Source organism: Cariama cristata, unplaced genomic scaffold (assembly GCF_000690535.1).
Source record: "Cariama cristata isolate BGI_N322 unplaced genomic scaffold, ASM69053v1 scaffold464, whole genome shotgun sequence".
NCBI classification, from domain to species: domain Eukaryota; kingdom Metazoa; phylum Chordata; class Aves; order Cariamiformes; family Cariamidae; genus Cariama; species Cariama cristata.
The window spans coordinates 34,124-50,435 of NW_009614474.1; the positions used below are offsets into that span (position 1 = coordinate 34,124).

Below are 16,312 nucleotides of genomic sequence, written 5' to 3' on the forward strand. Positions count from 1 at the left end.
AAGCGCACACTGTGAGAAGCGGATTCACCCTCATCAACCGTTGTCTGCACCACTGTGATAAAGTCATCCTCTACTGTCACCACTGATTCAATAATGCCTTTCAGTTCAGGTAGTGCTTCTGGGCTACCCGTGGCTAGCATTTCTTCAGCAGTAGGTTTCCCCAAGTCTATTTCTGGAGGCATTTCTGATACAAGATGCTGTTTATCCTCTTCTTTTTCTTCTTGCCCTACTTCTACCTCTTCTTCCTCATGTTCTTGCCCCTTTGTGGCCCCAGCTGTCACTTCACATGGCAACAGCTTTTGGATTTCCATAGGTTTCACAGCTGTATCAGGAATCTTTTCAGTTTCTTCTGCAGGCTGTGGTATGCTCTCCATCTGAATCTCAGCAGGCTCTTCCTGGAGAGGCTCAGCTTTTGGAAGGAGGAGCTCCACAGAAGGCTCCTTTGCTGGTAACTGTGCAGGTGTCTCTTCCCCAGATACAGGAGCTTTTGGAAGTTCTGCTTTGATATCCTCTGGTTTCAAGGATTCTCCATTCAAACCTTCTTGGGCTTGATCATGCTCTCCACTAGATTCATAAGATTCCTCTTTATCAACTGCCTCTTGATGTACCAGATCGGGCTTAGTTACTTTTTCCTTAATTTCTGTTTCCGACAGTTTGGTGCCATCCTTCACATAACTAGGCTCGGTCTTGGAAAGTACATCTACATCCTTTGCTTCTCTGGACAAGATGGTCTCATCTTTCTGTTGAGTGTCTTTGGGTTCAGGCTCTTCTCTTTTAACAGAAGCTTTGTCCTTCCCTGAAGGGAGAGAAACAACCTCACTGATCTTACTGTCTAACTGACTCTGATATTCTTGGTCTGCTCTCCTTGCAGCCACTTCCATATCGTGCTTTATAGCATTGTAGTCTGGTTTAATTGGAGCTTCTATCTCAGCTATTTCAGGAACAACACTGAGAGTCTTCTCCTCCTTCTCCATCAACAAAGAAACAGCATCCTTTTCTATTGCTATCTCTGAAGCTGATATTCTGTCATATATGGTATCATCAGTTACATGAACTTTGTCAGTCACGCTTTCTTCTTTCATTTCTAAGATTGCGTCAGGTCTTGTCTTCTCTAGCTCGGCACCTTTAATGGGATAGACCTCTTTAGAGTCGACTTGATCTTCACTTCTTTCTAGCACAGTATCCAGCTTCTCTTTTTTCTCCTGCTCAAAGTCCCTCACTAGAACGGACTCACCAGTGGCATGCTGACCTAAGTCTTTTTCACCAAGGAATTCTTCTTTTGATTTTTCAGCCGCTGCCAGCTTTACTTCTATTAAAGACAGGTCGGGAGCTAGGCCACGTCTCAGTTTTTCATCTGTGCCTTCGTAAAAGGGACAGGTTTCGCTCGTTAAATTCTCACTGTCCTGAACTGGAGAAGGGAGTGGGACCGTGTACTTACTGAAAACACAGTAGCCCAAGTCTTCTAGCTGACTTTCAGCTTTTAGAGTTACGTGGTCTTCATCTGTCACAGGTGGCAGGGCTGTGCTGCTGTCTTCCACAACAGTGTCAGAAGGAACTGACTTCTTTGGCGCCACCTCAGCATCTGCACTCACGGAGGCTAATCGAGATCTTGTTCCTGCTAAGTCTAACATTTCAGGCAGGTCAGGAGCCAGGACAGCCCCATTTTTGTAATAATCTTTGGCCAGGAAAGGCGATTCGGCCAAGGTCTCAGGCTGGACTTTTTCTTCTGCCATTGCTTTTTCTTCTTCAACGGGCTGCTCATCTTCCTCTCTACTATCAATGGGGAAGCAGGGAGCCTTCTCCAGTGCTGGTGTGGTTGCTGGCAAGTAGTCATCACCTTCATCCATACTTCCACTAGTGTTAGTTAGAATATCTGAAGCGAGGGGAGAAAGATCATGTGCATGACCAAAGCTAAATCCTAGAGCTATTGAATCCAGGCAGGACATGGGCAAGTTAATAGACATACTTCTCTGTTCAATTGCAGATCTCCCCCCAAGTCCCAAGCTCCTGCTCAGAGTTAGGTCATCTTTATTTTTACTGTGGAGCTCTCTCTTATCCCCATAGACTTTGGGGTCAATAGTGAACATTCTTTCTGTTGGGGAACTTGGTTCTTCAGATCTGTCTGGTGTAAAGCTCTGAGCCAGGGTACTGTACCCTATTTCATGAGCAGGCACACTCTGCTGCTGATCCAATTCTGTCTGTAATTCTTCCTCTTCCTCCTCTTTGTCTTCGGGTATTAGACGATCTGTCTGATAAGGCTCATACACACTCTCTTTAGTGTCACTTAGCTCATAGTAATCACTGCCTTGTTTCAGAGGGTCTGCTTTGAAGGCTTCCTCTTTCAGAGCAGACGTTTCAAAATACTTCGACATTCCCGATCGATCCTCCTCTTCTTTCATTTGATGAGGAGCTGAAACACTTGTCTTATCCTCCTTGGTATCTTTTTTAACATCTTTCTCTTGAGAAGCTTCTAGAGTAGGAGTTGTGTCAGTGGTTAAACCTGGTGCCTCAGGGGCTTTCTCTGTTATTCTGGATAACTGAGTGGTAACAGGGTGCTCTACTGTTTTCTCAAGAGTCAGTTCATGGCTTAACTTGGCTGGGGGTACCTCTGTGCTTGGCTGCACCTCCTTTTTCATGTCTACTGCTGCTGGGAGCCCACTTTGGTCCATTTCTTTTTCTGCTTTGACAATATCAGGTGACTTTTTAGCTTCACCATCCTTTTGAAAGTCTGCTTTGTCTAGGGAAAGTGTTTTAACTTCAGGTTTTGTGGTAAATCTACCATCATCTAATATTCGAGCCTCCCCTTTATCATAGAAGTCGTACCTTTCTTCCTCATCACTCTCATCTTTGGTCATGTCCTTTTCCTCCCCCCATGCAGGGATTTTCTGGGTGCCTGGCGTTTTCAGGCCATCTACAGTTACGTCTGAGACTTCTTGCAGAGCTAGTGTCCTGTCTCTGTGGATCTGTTCATCTTTAGTGAGATCTTTGGCAAACAGTTGGTCAGTGGGTTCCTGTTTTGTTTTGGAACCGTCTTTGAGTGGGAGCTCCTGGGGGACAGCAGGAGATGGTCCTGAAGGAAGTTCACTTTTGGCTGCTTCTGCCTTGGGTTCTGATAGCAATAGAGAACTTTCACCATAGCTGATGGCAAGATGTTGGACATCTTTAAGGTCATCTTTAAATTTCATAGACATAACCTGGTTGGATGATGAGGGCACATCTGCAGTCCTTTCTTCTGTTTTGGTCCCTTTAGGCAGTTCAGATGACAAGTCCTTTTGCACTTGAGAAGCAGGAGGCTTGGCAGCAGGTTCTGCAAAACTGGCTTCCCCTTTCTTTTGTGAATCAGTTTCCAAGATCTGTTCTGATAGAGGCGAAGGGATTTTTTCTTTGTCTTTGCTCTGTGAATCCTTTTTATCTATAGCCTCTGTTTTTGCTGGCTGTGGAACTAAGGCATCATGTTTAGGTTGCTCACCAGTCTTACTGTCTTTCCCAGATTCACGTTGCTTTGTGTCTAACGATTCTGCTGTGAAAGGGCGTGCGCCCTCCTGGACACGGAATTCCATCTTCGTGGCTGCAAGTAAATCTGAAGTAGTTTGTTTGGGTTTTATAACAAAATTATTTAAAGCACTTACAGGCAGGCAGTCATATGGCTTACAACATCTTGGTATGAGTGATGGAAAGGAGAGGGAGAAAGATGCAAACATGCAGCAAGGCCATCCACCTAGAAATCTGCTTTAAAGTGTTAAATCCTAGTTTCCTTTCAATGTATGAGGTTGTATAGTGGAAACATGAGTTGTACACATATAAACATGTGACCACTAAAATGAGATGATTTCATGTGAATTCTTCATCTTCACGGTTTGTATACAACACCAAAACCACAAGTAATCCTCACTTCATTCGTATGCTTTGCTGGACTCTGTAGCTTATATGTTAGTTTTGCGTTAGTCAAGTCTACAAGATTAAGTCCAATCAATAGTATCTTTGTGTGTTGCTGACATTTAAAACATATAGTTATGAATTTCTGTACCTTTTTTACATTTTTTCTTCTACATGCAGCCTGAACTAAAGAAATAATGCATACAAAAGGCTTTGCAAGCATCAGAAGAGGCTGGTTTTTTAATTGTACCAAATTTTGACATTCACTCGTTGGCAAATGACAAAAATCTTCAGCTGTAACTGAAGTCAAAGAATATTTGGGATGTTTCAATGACTGCAGATCAGGCCCTAATTAAGTGAATTCGAAACTGAAAATGCTACTCTTGCAGTCTGCCACTGTATTTTTAGGCAGTAATACCTAGTTAATTTTTTTAAATACATGCTCTGTTAATCATTAATAGCTTGTTCTTTTTTAATATCCCATGGAAAATTATGATTCCTATCATATGGAAATCTTCCTATCATGGAAAATATGAAGAGAGATACTGCAGAAGGCAGCAGAGCTTTCTGCATAAATCTGTAAAAAAAAGTTTTATGAGTTTTTTTCTAAAGTTTGTTACAACAAGCATTGGGCCAACTCTGAATCTCCTCATGTCTGATTTAAAGCCCATGGAGCCATCCTTTTGCTCTGATGAATCTTATTTTTTTAAAACAATTAGTATCAAAGTACTGGTCGTTCTTTAAACATTTGCATATGTTAACATTTAGTCAAAAAAGCAACTGCCATTCTAAACTCTACAGCTAGAAAAAACAGAGGTCTACAACTACAGGAATTTTGCTCCTTTACATTTTTACAATTGGTGACTTACTTGCAAACCCTATGAAGTATAAAGCCATGGCCATTGAGCTGTCATACTCATTTCACAGAAATTAAATAACTAGATACTGACTTTCTTTATATATCTTACTGTGCCTCCTACTGCAGTGCAAATGAACAATACCAATGGCATCAAAATATATTCTGACTGCCAAAGGAATTTAGTATTTTTTAGCTGGGCCAGTCAGAACGCCAGCCTCCCAAAGGCAGCATTTCTTAGCCAGGTAGTGAATGGGTACATCACTACTCCATACAACATGTCTTTACACCTTGTTGCACTGGCTGAAGAGAAATACCATTAAAAGGAAAACCTTGAAGCCTAGTTCTCATGTACTGAAAGACGATTGCAGTAAATATTTTGTCCAGTAAGCACATCAGAACTCCACCCTATGCAACCAATCCTAAACTTCACTCTGAAGGCAAACATCCCAGTGGAAGTGATGGAGGTTTTGCCTAAGAAGGGCACTCCAGCAGGGTTAAACATTTGTAACAAGGTAAGACACACAAAAAATCAGAGTTCTGGCAATGACTGAGGAGAGGAGGGGTGGCAATGAATGGCAAGGATATGACATAAGAAGCAATAGCTTTAGGGAAGCTAAACCAGAATGCACTGAAGCACATACCAAAAAAAAAAAAACCACAAACAAACCAACAAACAAAAAACCTGCAGACTGCAAATGAAAACATTTCTACAGTTTAAGCCTCTTTATGTCATAGTCAAAGTCAAGAAATCTACTTTTTGAAAGAAAAGCAGATGAATCTCTGCACCAAAAAGAAAAAAATATACATAGATTAGCAATGTGACTGGCAAACACATCTGAGATGGGGGAAAAAGGCTTACGCAGAGGAATCAGCTTAGCTGCAAAGCGTATTTTATCATGGCAAAGTAAAAAAATCAGGAATCAGCCGCAGTGGTGGGAAACCATGTTGTCATACAGCACCTGTGCAATCATATTATCCACTACACACTCTCCAAGCATAATAACAAGAGCATTCGTACTAATAAATGGGAAAAACAGGAAATGAAGCAGCCTTGGAAAGCACTGGAGAAAGCTGGAGAAGGATTCACCGGCAGCAAACACATGCAAACCTAAAGAGGACACACCTTCCTCAGCCGAGGAAGGGGATGTGTCTTTCAGGGGTGTTTCCGCCACAACGGTTACACTCTCCCTGCTGGATGCCACACTTGGCACTTTGTCTTCATGACACACTTTGGCCTCCAAACCAGAATCCGCCTGACCCACACAGAGGCCCTTTGCCTGGTCCGAAGGCTCAATGGGCCCCTGCTCTTTCCCCAGTTGCTTCCCAGGAAGAGCAGCAGGTTTTGCTTCCACAGCCATCAGACTCTCTACTGGTTCTTCTTCTTGGGGATGGAAAAAGGAGGCAACGTCAACACCAACAGTAAACACCAAGCACACAGCTCAACAGGACTGCTTTTACATAACACTTTCAGCTCTGAACATTTTGGATTTCAGTATGTCAAAGGACTGTAGTATCCAGTCCATTTTAGCCACTGTGGAACTGAATTTTCCTTAGGGAAAAAAAATCAAACAAAAAAACCCTGTCTCCCCCAGAGAAACAAGTTTATGTTGTAAGATGAGAGCTGAAAGTGCTTTACAGGTATACCTCTCCCAAAGATGACTGTGGGTCAAATATTCATTGCAAATGGAGATGGTATTGAATGATGGATGGCTCTGACAACACCAATGCATCAATGAGCTCAAAGTACACTGATATTTTTCCAATAAATGGACTGTTTAATCCAGCACAAGACATTCAACTGAGGTGGAGGAAGGTACGAGGCATTGATTTCTTTCCACTGACCTTGGCAATACTGACTGCTAAATGCCAGTAACTCAATCTATCACATGAATCCTGGATTTGGCAAAATATTGAGGCACTTCCATAATCTTATTAAGCCTCGTGCATGGCTGATAACTAATGGTTTCACAAGAATCCAGCCAAGATTCCCACACTGAGCGGGTTTATAAACAATTTCTCCCTTAGGCTGCCTGACTTCTGAACTCTGCATGTGAAAATCACAGTTTTAATACAAGGACTCTTCATCTTCTTTTCTGTTTCCCCACTAGCCCTCAGGCTCCTCATCACCAATTAAGTCAAAGAAACCAATGAGTGCAATATAACTATTTGTTCATCTGAATTTCTCAAACACATCACTCAGTCTGGGGGCTGTTAGGATCAGTATAGTAGTATCAAGAACAGTCTTTACTCATGCCATGGCAAAAGAACGATTAGAAAAGTCTCCATTCTGGACGGTACTCCTGACATTGCTACTCAGACAGAATATTACTGTGCTCTATTAGTATCCCCTCTGATAAGAAGTCAGGAGTAAGTGTGAAACCTTTGATTCAGCAACATACTTCAGCAGCCGACCGGCAGCCATGCTCCAGTCAACATGATGACCTCCCTGGGTTTAAAGTGTGTCTCGTGATTAAGGACTTTGTTGAATCAGACTTAGAACAAAGTGGTTTTGAATCTGGAAGTGGCTGTATCCAGCCTCTTGGTATTAAAATAAAACCTCTTTAGAAGGGCTTGATTTTTTCCTGAAATTGGCCCAGTGAAAACCAGACTATCAACCATCCACTTCAGTTATGGCCTTTAAAATGTGATTTAAGGTATATAAACACTATTTGAGGTTGAGAAAATATCACTATGTGAAGTATAACACATTATTAATAACATATAGAAATATAATTAAGGTAAGATACTATATCTTAAATGAACAGAAGCCAGAGATTCAGAATCAGAACTGGACCAACGCCTGAGTGTTACAGGGATATTTACACATGGGCAGATTGTAAAAGCAGCCTGGCAGAACAGCAGGTGCCCAGCTACAAGAGGCCCTGACTTGAATAGCTTGCTTTACTTTTTCCGATTTTATGTAGTTTTGTATGTGCATCCTTTCAATCAAAAAAATTTAGGGAAAGCCTCTCATTTTACTCTGAGAAATTTCAGATAGACACCTCCCTTTCCTGAGACATTGCACACAATGCCACATGATTAAAACTAATTCCTCGCCAAAGTAGAAAGTTATGCCTGACTTAACGAAGGAATCCTACAGACTCCCTTTGTGCAGCAGACTCTTTTATGCCAAACTGCTAGCTTACAGGCAGCAAGTGAGGAGGGCTGTTTCACAATGTCTATCTTTTCACTGCTGATCCAGCTTATTTCTCCTTTTTTTTTTTCCCCTCATAGATGTTCTGAGATCTTACACTTTCACCAGAGGTAGATGTGTATGACTGAAAAGGAAGCTGCCCATGAAATAACCAATCCAGGAGGGCTCTCAGTACAGCTATAGGCATCCAGCTATAGTAAGGCTACTCCTGTGATTTTCTGTCTCCCCTAGCTTCAGGCAGACATGCTGACATTAACAATCTTCAATTATTACCATTGATCTCTTTCTGGTGCTGTTGCAATATTAGGCTGTATTATCCTGTTAATTCTGAACGACTCTGGTTTGCTCACTGGGTCATTTCAAGAAATTTCAGGTATACACCTCCATCTTCCTGATGCACAAACCTTTAGAGGATTCACTACTGTTTTTAACTTCACTTTTAACACACTCCTGTGTCCCAAGACTGAGTTAGTCAAATGCTGCGAGATGAAATGTGATCTATTTTGCCTTGGAGAAGAAGTCAGCATTCCTGTTAGTCACTGAAATAGATTCTCCCTTGATTCCTCAAAAGCCATTTCACTTTTATGTAACCCCCACCGACAAAATAACACTTACTGATGTGCTCAGGCCATAGAAAAAGAAGATACAGAAACACAGGAACAGAAGACTCTTTTTTTTTTTTTTTTCTCTCCTTGTTCGCAGTCAGCTGACACAATGTTAACTGAGTGGATCCACAAAACAACTGGAGATCAAAATTGACCCAATACTGCCTGAAGTCACCTGCGTATACTGGGGTAAAATTGATTTCCTTTGCCTATTGCAGAATTAAAGACCTTCCACTGCTATCTTTGGTACAGGCATGGGTTTTTTTCCCCCATTGTGTTAACACTGACTTACCTCCAGTAAACAATCTTTTGGCCTATTTTGCACCCTGTTCTTGGCAGTAATTCTCTGGCACAAAGAACAAATTCACTTACGCTTCTGTTAAGTAGCTGCTCCTTTAGCTTTTGCTACAAGCCAGGCCAGTAGACCAAGAGCCCTGATTTAAGCAGGCACCATGGCTTCACTGACCCCAAAGTTGCATTCATTGCTTGCGCCGCAGCTTCACTTTGACATGGAGAGACTCTGGAGGAGCATCACTTCCACGTGGGGAGAAAACACAACTAGGTTCCCGTCCCCAGAAAGCAGCAATCCCAGGCACATAGAGAATGGAATGGATGGCAGGTGGGTAGAGGGGAAGAGGAACAAAATGGGACCATGCTCAGTTCACCTTCATCATGGCCCAACAAGACCTCTGTGCTCTTCACTGTGGCACTGGGACGTGTACTAGAGCCAGTCCACTCTGAGCTGAACAAAGGGTGTTCATAGTACTCCTCATCCGAATTGTAGGGCTCATCATCGGGCACAGACACTGAAATGGAGGGGGCCAGGTGTTTACGCCACTCCCTGCCGGCAGCAAGGCAGTGGTGTAGCGGTCCCACCTTATCCTCCGCCCCTTCATCTACAAATAGACACACACAGACAAAAGCTGCAAGACAGACAGACAGACAAAGAAAAGACAAGACAGGATGGACACATGCACTAGCAACACTAGCCACTACATCGTACTGCAGGGCGGATGAAATCGGCCAGGCTACAAGTTAACACAGGATGGAGGAATGAGGCAGCCGTGCATTTTAACACATGGGCCACGTACGTGGCGTTTCCTACAGTGTTTATGAACATCGGAAACCCACCGTTGGCATAAGGGAATTTCAAAACTATACACTCTTTATTTAGAGGAACACATACTGTACACAAACCACACCTCACAACTTGCACTGATACCCATATGTATTATACAGTTGATTGGGCTGATATTGTACCCCTCATAGTCATCAGGTGAAGTACTTGAAAGTATAAATTTTAAAAAGTCCTTTAATTAAAAAGCAAACCAGCTTACACTTGGGTCAATGGTGGTTTTATTTCTCATTGTATCTATTTCAAAATTCTCCACTTTCTTCTTTTCCCTATAAATAAGTAACATTTAAACAACAAAAAAAACCCCTCCCCAAAATAGCTAGCTACCTTTTTTCTTGATAAAGGCTACATAAAGCTGCTCACAGCAATCTCTGTTAGTCCTATATTTTATGCTGGTGTGTCACGTTTCTGTGGGTGAACTAGTTCCCACCTCAGCGTTTGCCAATGCTTCGGAATGACAGCTTTATTCACCTGTCACTGTAGCATCACAGATAATCACATCATCATCTCAGGACTACACCAGCTACAGGGAGGGGGAGCTTGGGTTGGTTTTTGCAAGACAAATAAAAATAATACCACCCAATAAAAATGACTGGCCTACCATCTGATCTATACAAACCTAAAGAGGAGACTTGAGAGCTTTTGTAGGCTAAGGTGCCCTCTCACCATGAATAAAGCTATGAAAAACTAAACATCTAGTACTAAAAAAAATATGTCTAATCCCATTCTCTGTGTGAGACAACTGGCAGTTTGGTGAACACTACATTCATGGAGTGCCTTTAGCAGCTGCAGCTATCCCACTGGATTTCCTACTAGCTTCAAGAACAAGTCCATGCCTGGTGTCCCTGGCCTTTCTCCAGGCACTTACAACTTGAAGAGTTTCCCCAGAGCCTCCAAAACTTTCCCTTCAGATCCCAAAACACTGAGTCAGAAAGCAAGGCTTTAACACAGGCAGCGTAACAGATGTTAACCAGATCCCTGTGTGTGACCCGAAAACAAGATGGCTCATGAATGCTGCTGTAACTACCATTACCCAAGTCTTGGAAAACAATTTTTATTCAAAACAATTCCATCTATAAGAGCTCTAAGGTTGTTCCTGGCAAATAACAGTTAAGTTTTAAGTTTCCTTCCATAGCACACCATGACAAGACAACGTCTGTATCTTGAAAAAAATGCACCCTCTGCTTTCTGCAGCAACAAGGCAGCAAGTATCCTCTAACGTAATGACATGTATTTCTTCCGCCTGGGAAAAGAATGCTGTAGTATCAACCCGTTCAGGCGCAATCACCCACAAAAAGCAAGAAAAATTACTAATCCATGGTAATATTAGCAAATCCAATATGTATCACAGTGTTGCAAAAGAAAGATTATCCATGTTTAAGATTCCGTAACAGCCCTGAGGCTGGCCAGGACTGAAGGTATGCCATGTGCACCTACGCATATAAACTGAGTCCCATGAGTGGTATTGGTATAAGAGAATCGTTATCACAATTTCTTCCAGGGCACAAAGAGTGCCTGCATCACTGACAGTTTAGTTGCTTCACTCTTCTAGTGGAATCCAAACCCCAGATTCAGGGGTTTATGCATGCTTAAAAGAGGTAGGGGTGGAAAAATAAGCCAGTAACCTGCTTCTGCCGAGCAGGAAGCTCTGCAGAGCACTGCAATAGGAGACGCCAAACACAGGGTCGTACCTGCGCCTCCCACCCTTCCCTAGTACTCAAGAACTAGCAGCAAGGTTGCAGGGAAGCATCTTGATCCACTTGCAATGCAGAACCTGTGGATTTCTTCTCCACGGAAGTTTCTACAAAATTCAGTGACAGATTTGAGGGGGCTCACAGTTTGCAAAAGGCTAGTTTACAGGAGGCGAGGACGCGTCTCAGGGTGCGAGAGACCAGGAATCAGTTCCCTCCTAAACCTGAGAAGATTCAAAACTACAACTCCTGCTTCTTTGCAGGGTGCCCTCACACTAGTCCACGTACTACTGTAGATAAGAGTGGAAAGGGCTGATGCACTTGCCACCTTTTCTGCTGGAACTGGGATGTTGTGCAGAAAAGAACGGAATGTTGTTGCGGCCAGAAGCAGAATATAGGGAAAGGGGAGGTTCTCCATCCAGCTGTGGGTTATATTTATCCAGGGGCCCTTCAGAAGTAAAATATATCAACAAGAGTGAAGATGAAACCCCAGGACTTCTTTATACTGATGCAAACAAGGCTGAAAATTACTTCTTTATAGGCTCTGAATGGATTGTAGGCAAGAAAATATAGGCCCTGCCTCTGCTTCTTAAAAGTACAGGAACTGACAACAGTAAAAATGCTTAATACATATTGTTGTGATGGTCCAAAATCGTTAGGAGTACAATGTCGAGTATTGTCTGGGGCTCTTACGTCTGTGGCTATTACAGATCTACATTGTTTATTTATCAGTTTTAATAAAGATATTTTCAAAATTACTGCAGATAATTTCATTAACAGGATAATGATGTCTCTAAAGGAGGATATACTTTTATTTCAGCAACAAGAAAAATCCTTTCTTTGTTATTTTAGTCCCTTCTAATAATTCTTTTTCACCTCAAAGCATGGGAAAAATCCCCAATGTATTCTAAAGTCCAAGATTAAAATCATTTCTCACAAAGGCTAATTCTGCTTTAGTTTCCACATATCTTTTGAAAATGCCTTTCAAGAAGTAATTTTCACTGTAAATAGATCCATTTTTAGAGGACATTTGGTTCCTTTCAGTTTGCTAAATACTCTTATTTGGTATATAAAGCCTAATCTGAAATGCCTATTTCAAAATGGAAGATAGCCCATCAAAAGCATCCTTCTATCTTGTAACATTTAGAAATTTTTTTACATGAAGATGTTGTTGACCATTGTCAAAAGGCGCAGAGCGCGAAAGAAATGCCAAGTTGGCAAGAGAATATCACATCAGCCCTGCATGACCAGATACAACTGATAAAAGGAATACGTGGTGCTAGGGAAAATTTCATTTCCTGAGCAAAATTATGTTACTATGGTTGAAATAAATGAAATAATTTCAATAAGGAAAATTATTTATCTTACCTTCTGCAGCAGTAAAAATGGACAGGTTCATTTGAATGTTTTTCTGCAGCCAAATGAAAGAAAGAAACCTACATTCACTGATTCCTTTCCCTCATGAAACACACTTGACCCACAAACCTCTCTGTCTTTTCTACCTTTTTTTTTTTTTTAATTTGTGTTTGCTGCATGGCTGGCCACATCCACCTTTGTCATGTCTATGACAGTGATTTCCTTCCTGCTATGACTGAAGGAAGTCTCTTTTGGATTCAGAGCAATGCAACACACTGACAAGTGCATTAGGAAGACGTTCTAAGAAAAGGGGAAAAAAGGAGGTCTAAGGTAGATACATACACCAAGTGCCCACCTTTTTGTTCAAAATTCATAAATTGTATTCTACTGAGCAGAAAGACAGACAGACAATGTAAAGGTGCACGAGGATGGATAGCCAGATGGTATATGGAACTGAAGGTTTAAACAAGTACAGTAAAACGGGGTCAAACCCTACTGAGGCAAATTCTTCTCAGTGGGAGTTTTGCCTGAATAAAAAAATGACAGGTCTGGCTCACTCAAGTCAGCAAGAGCTCAACTTACCCACAGAAAAGAAGGACCACATCTTCTAACACAGCGCAGAACACCAGATTTTTACTACCATTAACTACACTGAATTAACAACACTGATATGTTGGGAAAAAAGCAACATAATATACTTCCAGTGAAATTTTTTTTCAAGACGTTCCTTCTGTTCATCAACCAACTCTACTGTGAGTTCCAGCTTCAGAGCCAGACATAAACGAGAAGCTTCCAGCAGAGTGCATTAATGACTCAGCACATCGTTTGTCTATGCATCCCTTACAAACCTACACTTTCAGGATTTATACAGGCTGTCTGCTCTGAAAAATGAAGAGTTGAATCAAAATCTTGTCATGGAAAAGTCTCTTTTGACTAACGTTAAATGAAATTATTTGAATGTTTTTAAAAACTGTGGCATTGTATAAATCATCAAAACATCTCCCAAATACTGACCTTTCAGTCTTAGCAACCACCCCTGCAGGGTAGGTAAGTAAATACTATTATATTAACTCAATTCTACATGCAAGGAAAGAGAAAAACAGCAATGTTAAGTGACTTGCTGAGTCATAGGCACAGCTAGGAACAGCACAGTCCAGTAGTTCATAATAACCTCGAGTTGTATAGGGGTTTGCAACCTTCTTGTGTTAATACAACTAGCAAAATGGTTTCCATTGGCTTAGGGGGCAATCTACAACCTCCTGTCAATTAATCAATATGAGTATTTTATGAAATCCTAAAACACGTGCAAATAATGCTGCTGATAGAAACAGTACGCAAAGCTAATCCTCAGCTAAAGGTAATGGAAGAACACTGACATTGGCCTGAAGCAGAACAACAAGCCCTTTACTGTGACACGAAAAATCAAAAAGCATATGCTGAACCAGTCAAGTGAACTACATATTAAGAAATGGTGGTAAAACCCTGGTAACGATTCTAAAAGCCTTGGCTAATGCCCTACAAGCTTCCTTTTCAGTTAGTAGTTTTGATTGCCGTTACCTCTGGGTGATGAGTTTAGGAACTGTTGTTGCACTATTTTTTCAAACACACAATGGGCAGATTTTTTTTTTTAAAAAAACCCAACAATCAATTAATCAAATTCTTTATATTGGTTACTAACCACATTCATAGGCATTTCCAGTACAGTGGACTGACAAATGTTGTTGTTAACACAGCCTGTAATTGCATTATCTCAAAGATGACCGCCAGATGGAAGATGCTCAACTGCAGTGTCCTGACACACTGAGAGTCAGACTACGTTAGCACATGAAGTAGCAACCATCCACTTGCAAGATTAATAGAGCCTCTGTGTTAAAATACCAACAAAGTTTGTTCAAGCAGATGCTAAGAAAATATTTTCATGCATTTATTTAAAAAAAAGAAAGAAAAAATGCTAAAAGAAAATCCAAGAAGGAAATAAACGGACACACAAAAATGCTATTGACATGGCAGAGTTCAACTGACAGTCCCCTGGCAATTCTGAACCCAAATCCTTCCCTCTTATCCACACGATACGGCTCAGTTTTAACACATTGCTGTCTCCCTGTACTGATGGCCTTGATGCAGCAGTCGTCTTCAGCTGAACAAAGCACTGACGCACATGCTTACCATTGTGACAACTTCACTGGGGTTTAGCCCTCTGCTTAAATTAAGCCAATGCTTAAGTTCTTTGTTGGAGGGGATTTTAGCAGGAGAAAAATGCAGTGATCATGGACTACTGAAATTGAACATTCATTGTGGAGAACAGAGTAAAGTTTGCTTTGTGAGACTAGAATTTGACTCCTGTATTCTGTGTACAGAACTCCCAATACACGTAGGCATTGAAGCATGAATTACAGGTCGAAGGCCAAAGAAACGATCTGACTCTGAATCTCCTTGCTTTCATGCACTTAAGATTCCAAAATCAAAGCTAATGGTAATTAAAAAAGCAGCCAAACAAATCCTAAGAAAAGAAAGATGACCCACACTGAATCATATTTTTGGTGACCACATTGAGACAGCAGACATCTTGGCTCATACCGCATATAACACATAAAAAGGCGAGCATCACCATCTTTTTTTCTTTAATATGGACGTACTTAACATCTCCTGTCAGTAACCTCTGTGCATATGTGTCTACCTCATCCATGCATTGCAGTTGGTTTGCAGATGGGGTGTTATTGCTGGGGGATGCCTTATCTTTTCACATGAAGGTGCAGAAAGTAACTCCATTTTCCGACTCCCCCATCCTTTAGATTCATGTGTCATCCCTCTGCTGACAGCTGTGCACTGCAACGTCCAGGAGACCCTTACCTTCCTCCAGAGCTCCAGTCTGCTCGGAAGCTGGTGACGGAGGCGGGGAAGGAGGCAGGTTGGCTGACTCTTCGACTGCTAGAAATCAAGCAGTGAAAATGAGATACAGCAATTAATTCCAGGGAGACTGATGTTTGATACAAGCTGCAGTCAGCTTGTTCTGCCCAGCTGAGAGAATTATTCGACAGGGACTTGTGCCGAGTGGATTTTCAGACAGATCCTTTCAGGATACACAAATTTTTAAAGTTATAATAAAAGGATTCCTTTTTTTCCAGATGGTATGAATTATTTTCAAAATTCTGGTCAGAGAGTACAATACAAAAATCAAGTACAAAATAATCTTTTAAGTCAGTATTGCCACTTAGAAAACCTTCAGTCACCCAAGGCAACAACAATAAAGCATCTGAGCATCAGAGATTTTATAAATTGACGCTATCAGAAACTGGCATCCAATCTCTTCAATTTACCTTGAGTACACGAACAAAAAATGTTCTGGACCCTTTCTTTTTTTTCTGCTGAGTTCAAGGTTAGTCACAGAATACATGCAAATATTGCTTGCCTAAATACAAAGACATCAGCATAAGGAACTTATGTCAGCCATGACGTGATTCAGCTGAGCAAGGCACACTGAAGTCTTAGATGCACTTAGACTAGGTTTTAGATTCATTCCCAGTCATGAGACTAGATGCTGACACCAGATGATGTTTTTTCAACTATTTCAATTCAAGTATGACGGCATCCTAAACAAACTGCTCCTTAAACGAACTCAGCATAACCTCTGCATCT

General features: G+C 41.4%; 1 protein-coding gene across 4 annotated transcripts in view; it reads right to left on the bottom strand.

Moving 5' to 3' along the window:
• MAP2 (microtubule-associated protein 2) overlaps window positions 1-16,312 on the bottom strand; it is a 70,371-nt gene that overhangs the window by 31,787 nt on the left and 22,272 nt on the right. For 3 of the 4 annotated variants that reach the window (XM_009699411.1, XM_009699410.1, XM_009699412.1), the window contains exon 3: window positions 15,527-15,604. In XM_009699411.1, coding sequence (XP_009697713.1) covers window positions 15,527-15,604 — 78 coding nt within the window. Of the gene's footprint in view, window positions 3,581-15,526; window positions 15,605-16,312 lie in introns of all 4 variants that reach the window. The other variant, XM_009699408.1, reaches the window with a different exon arrangement.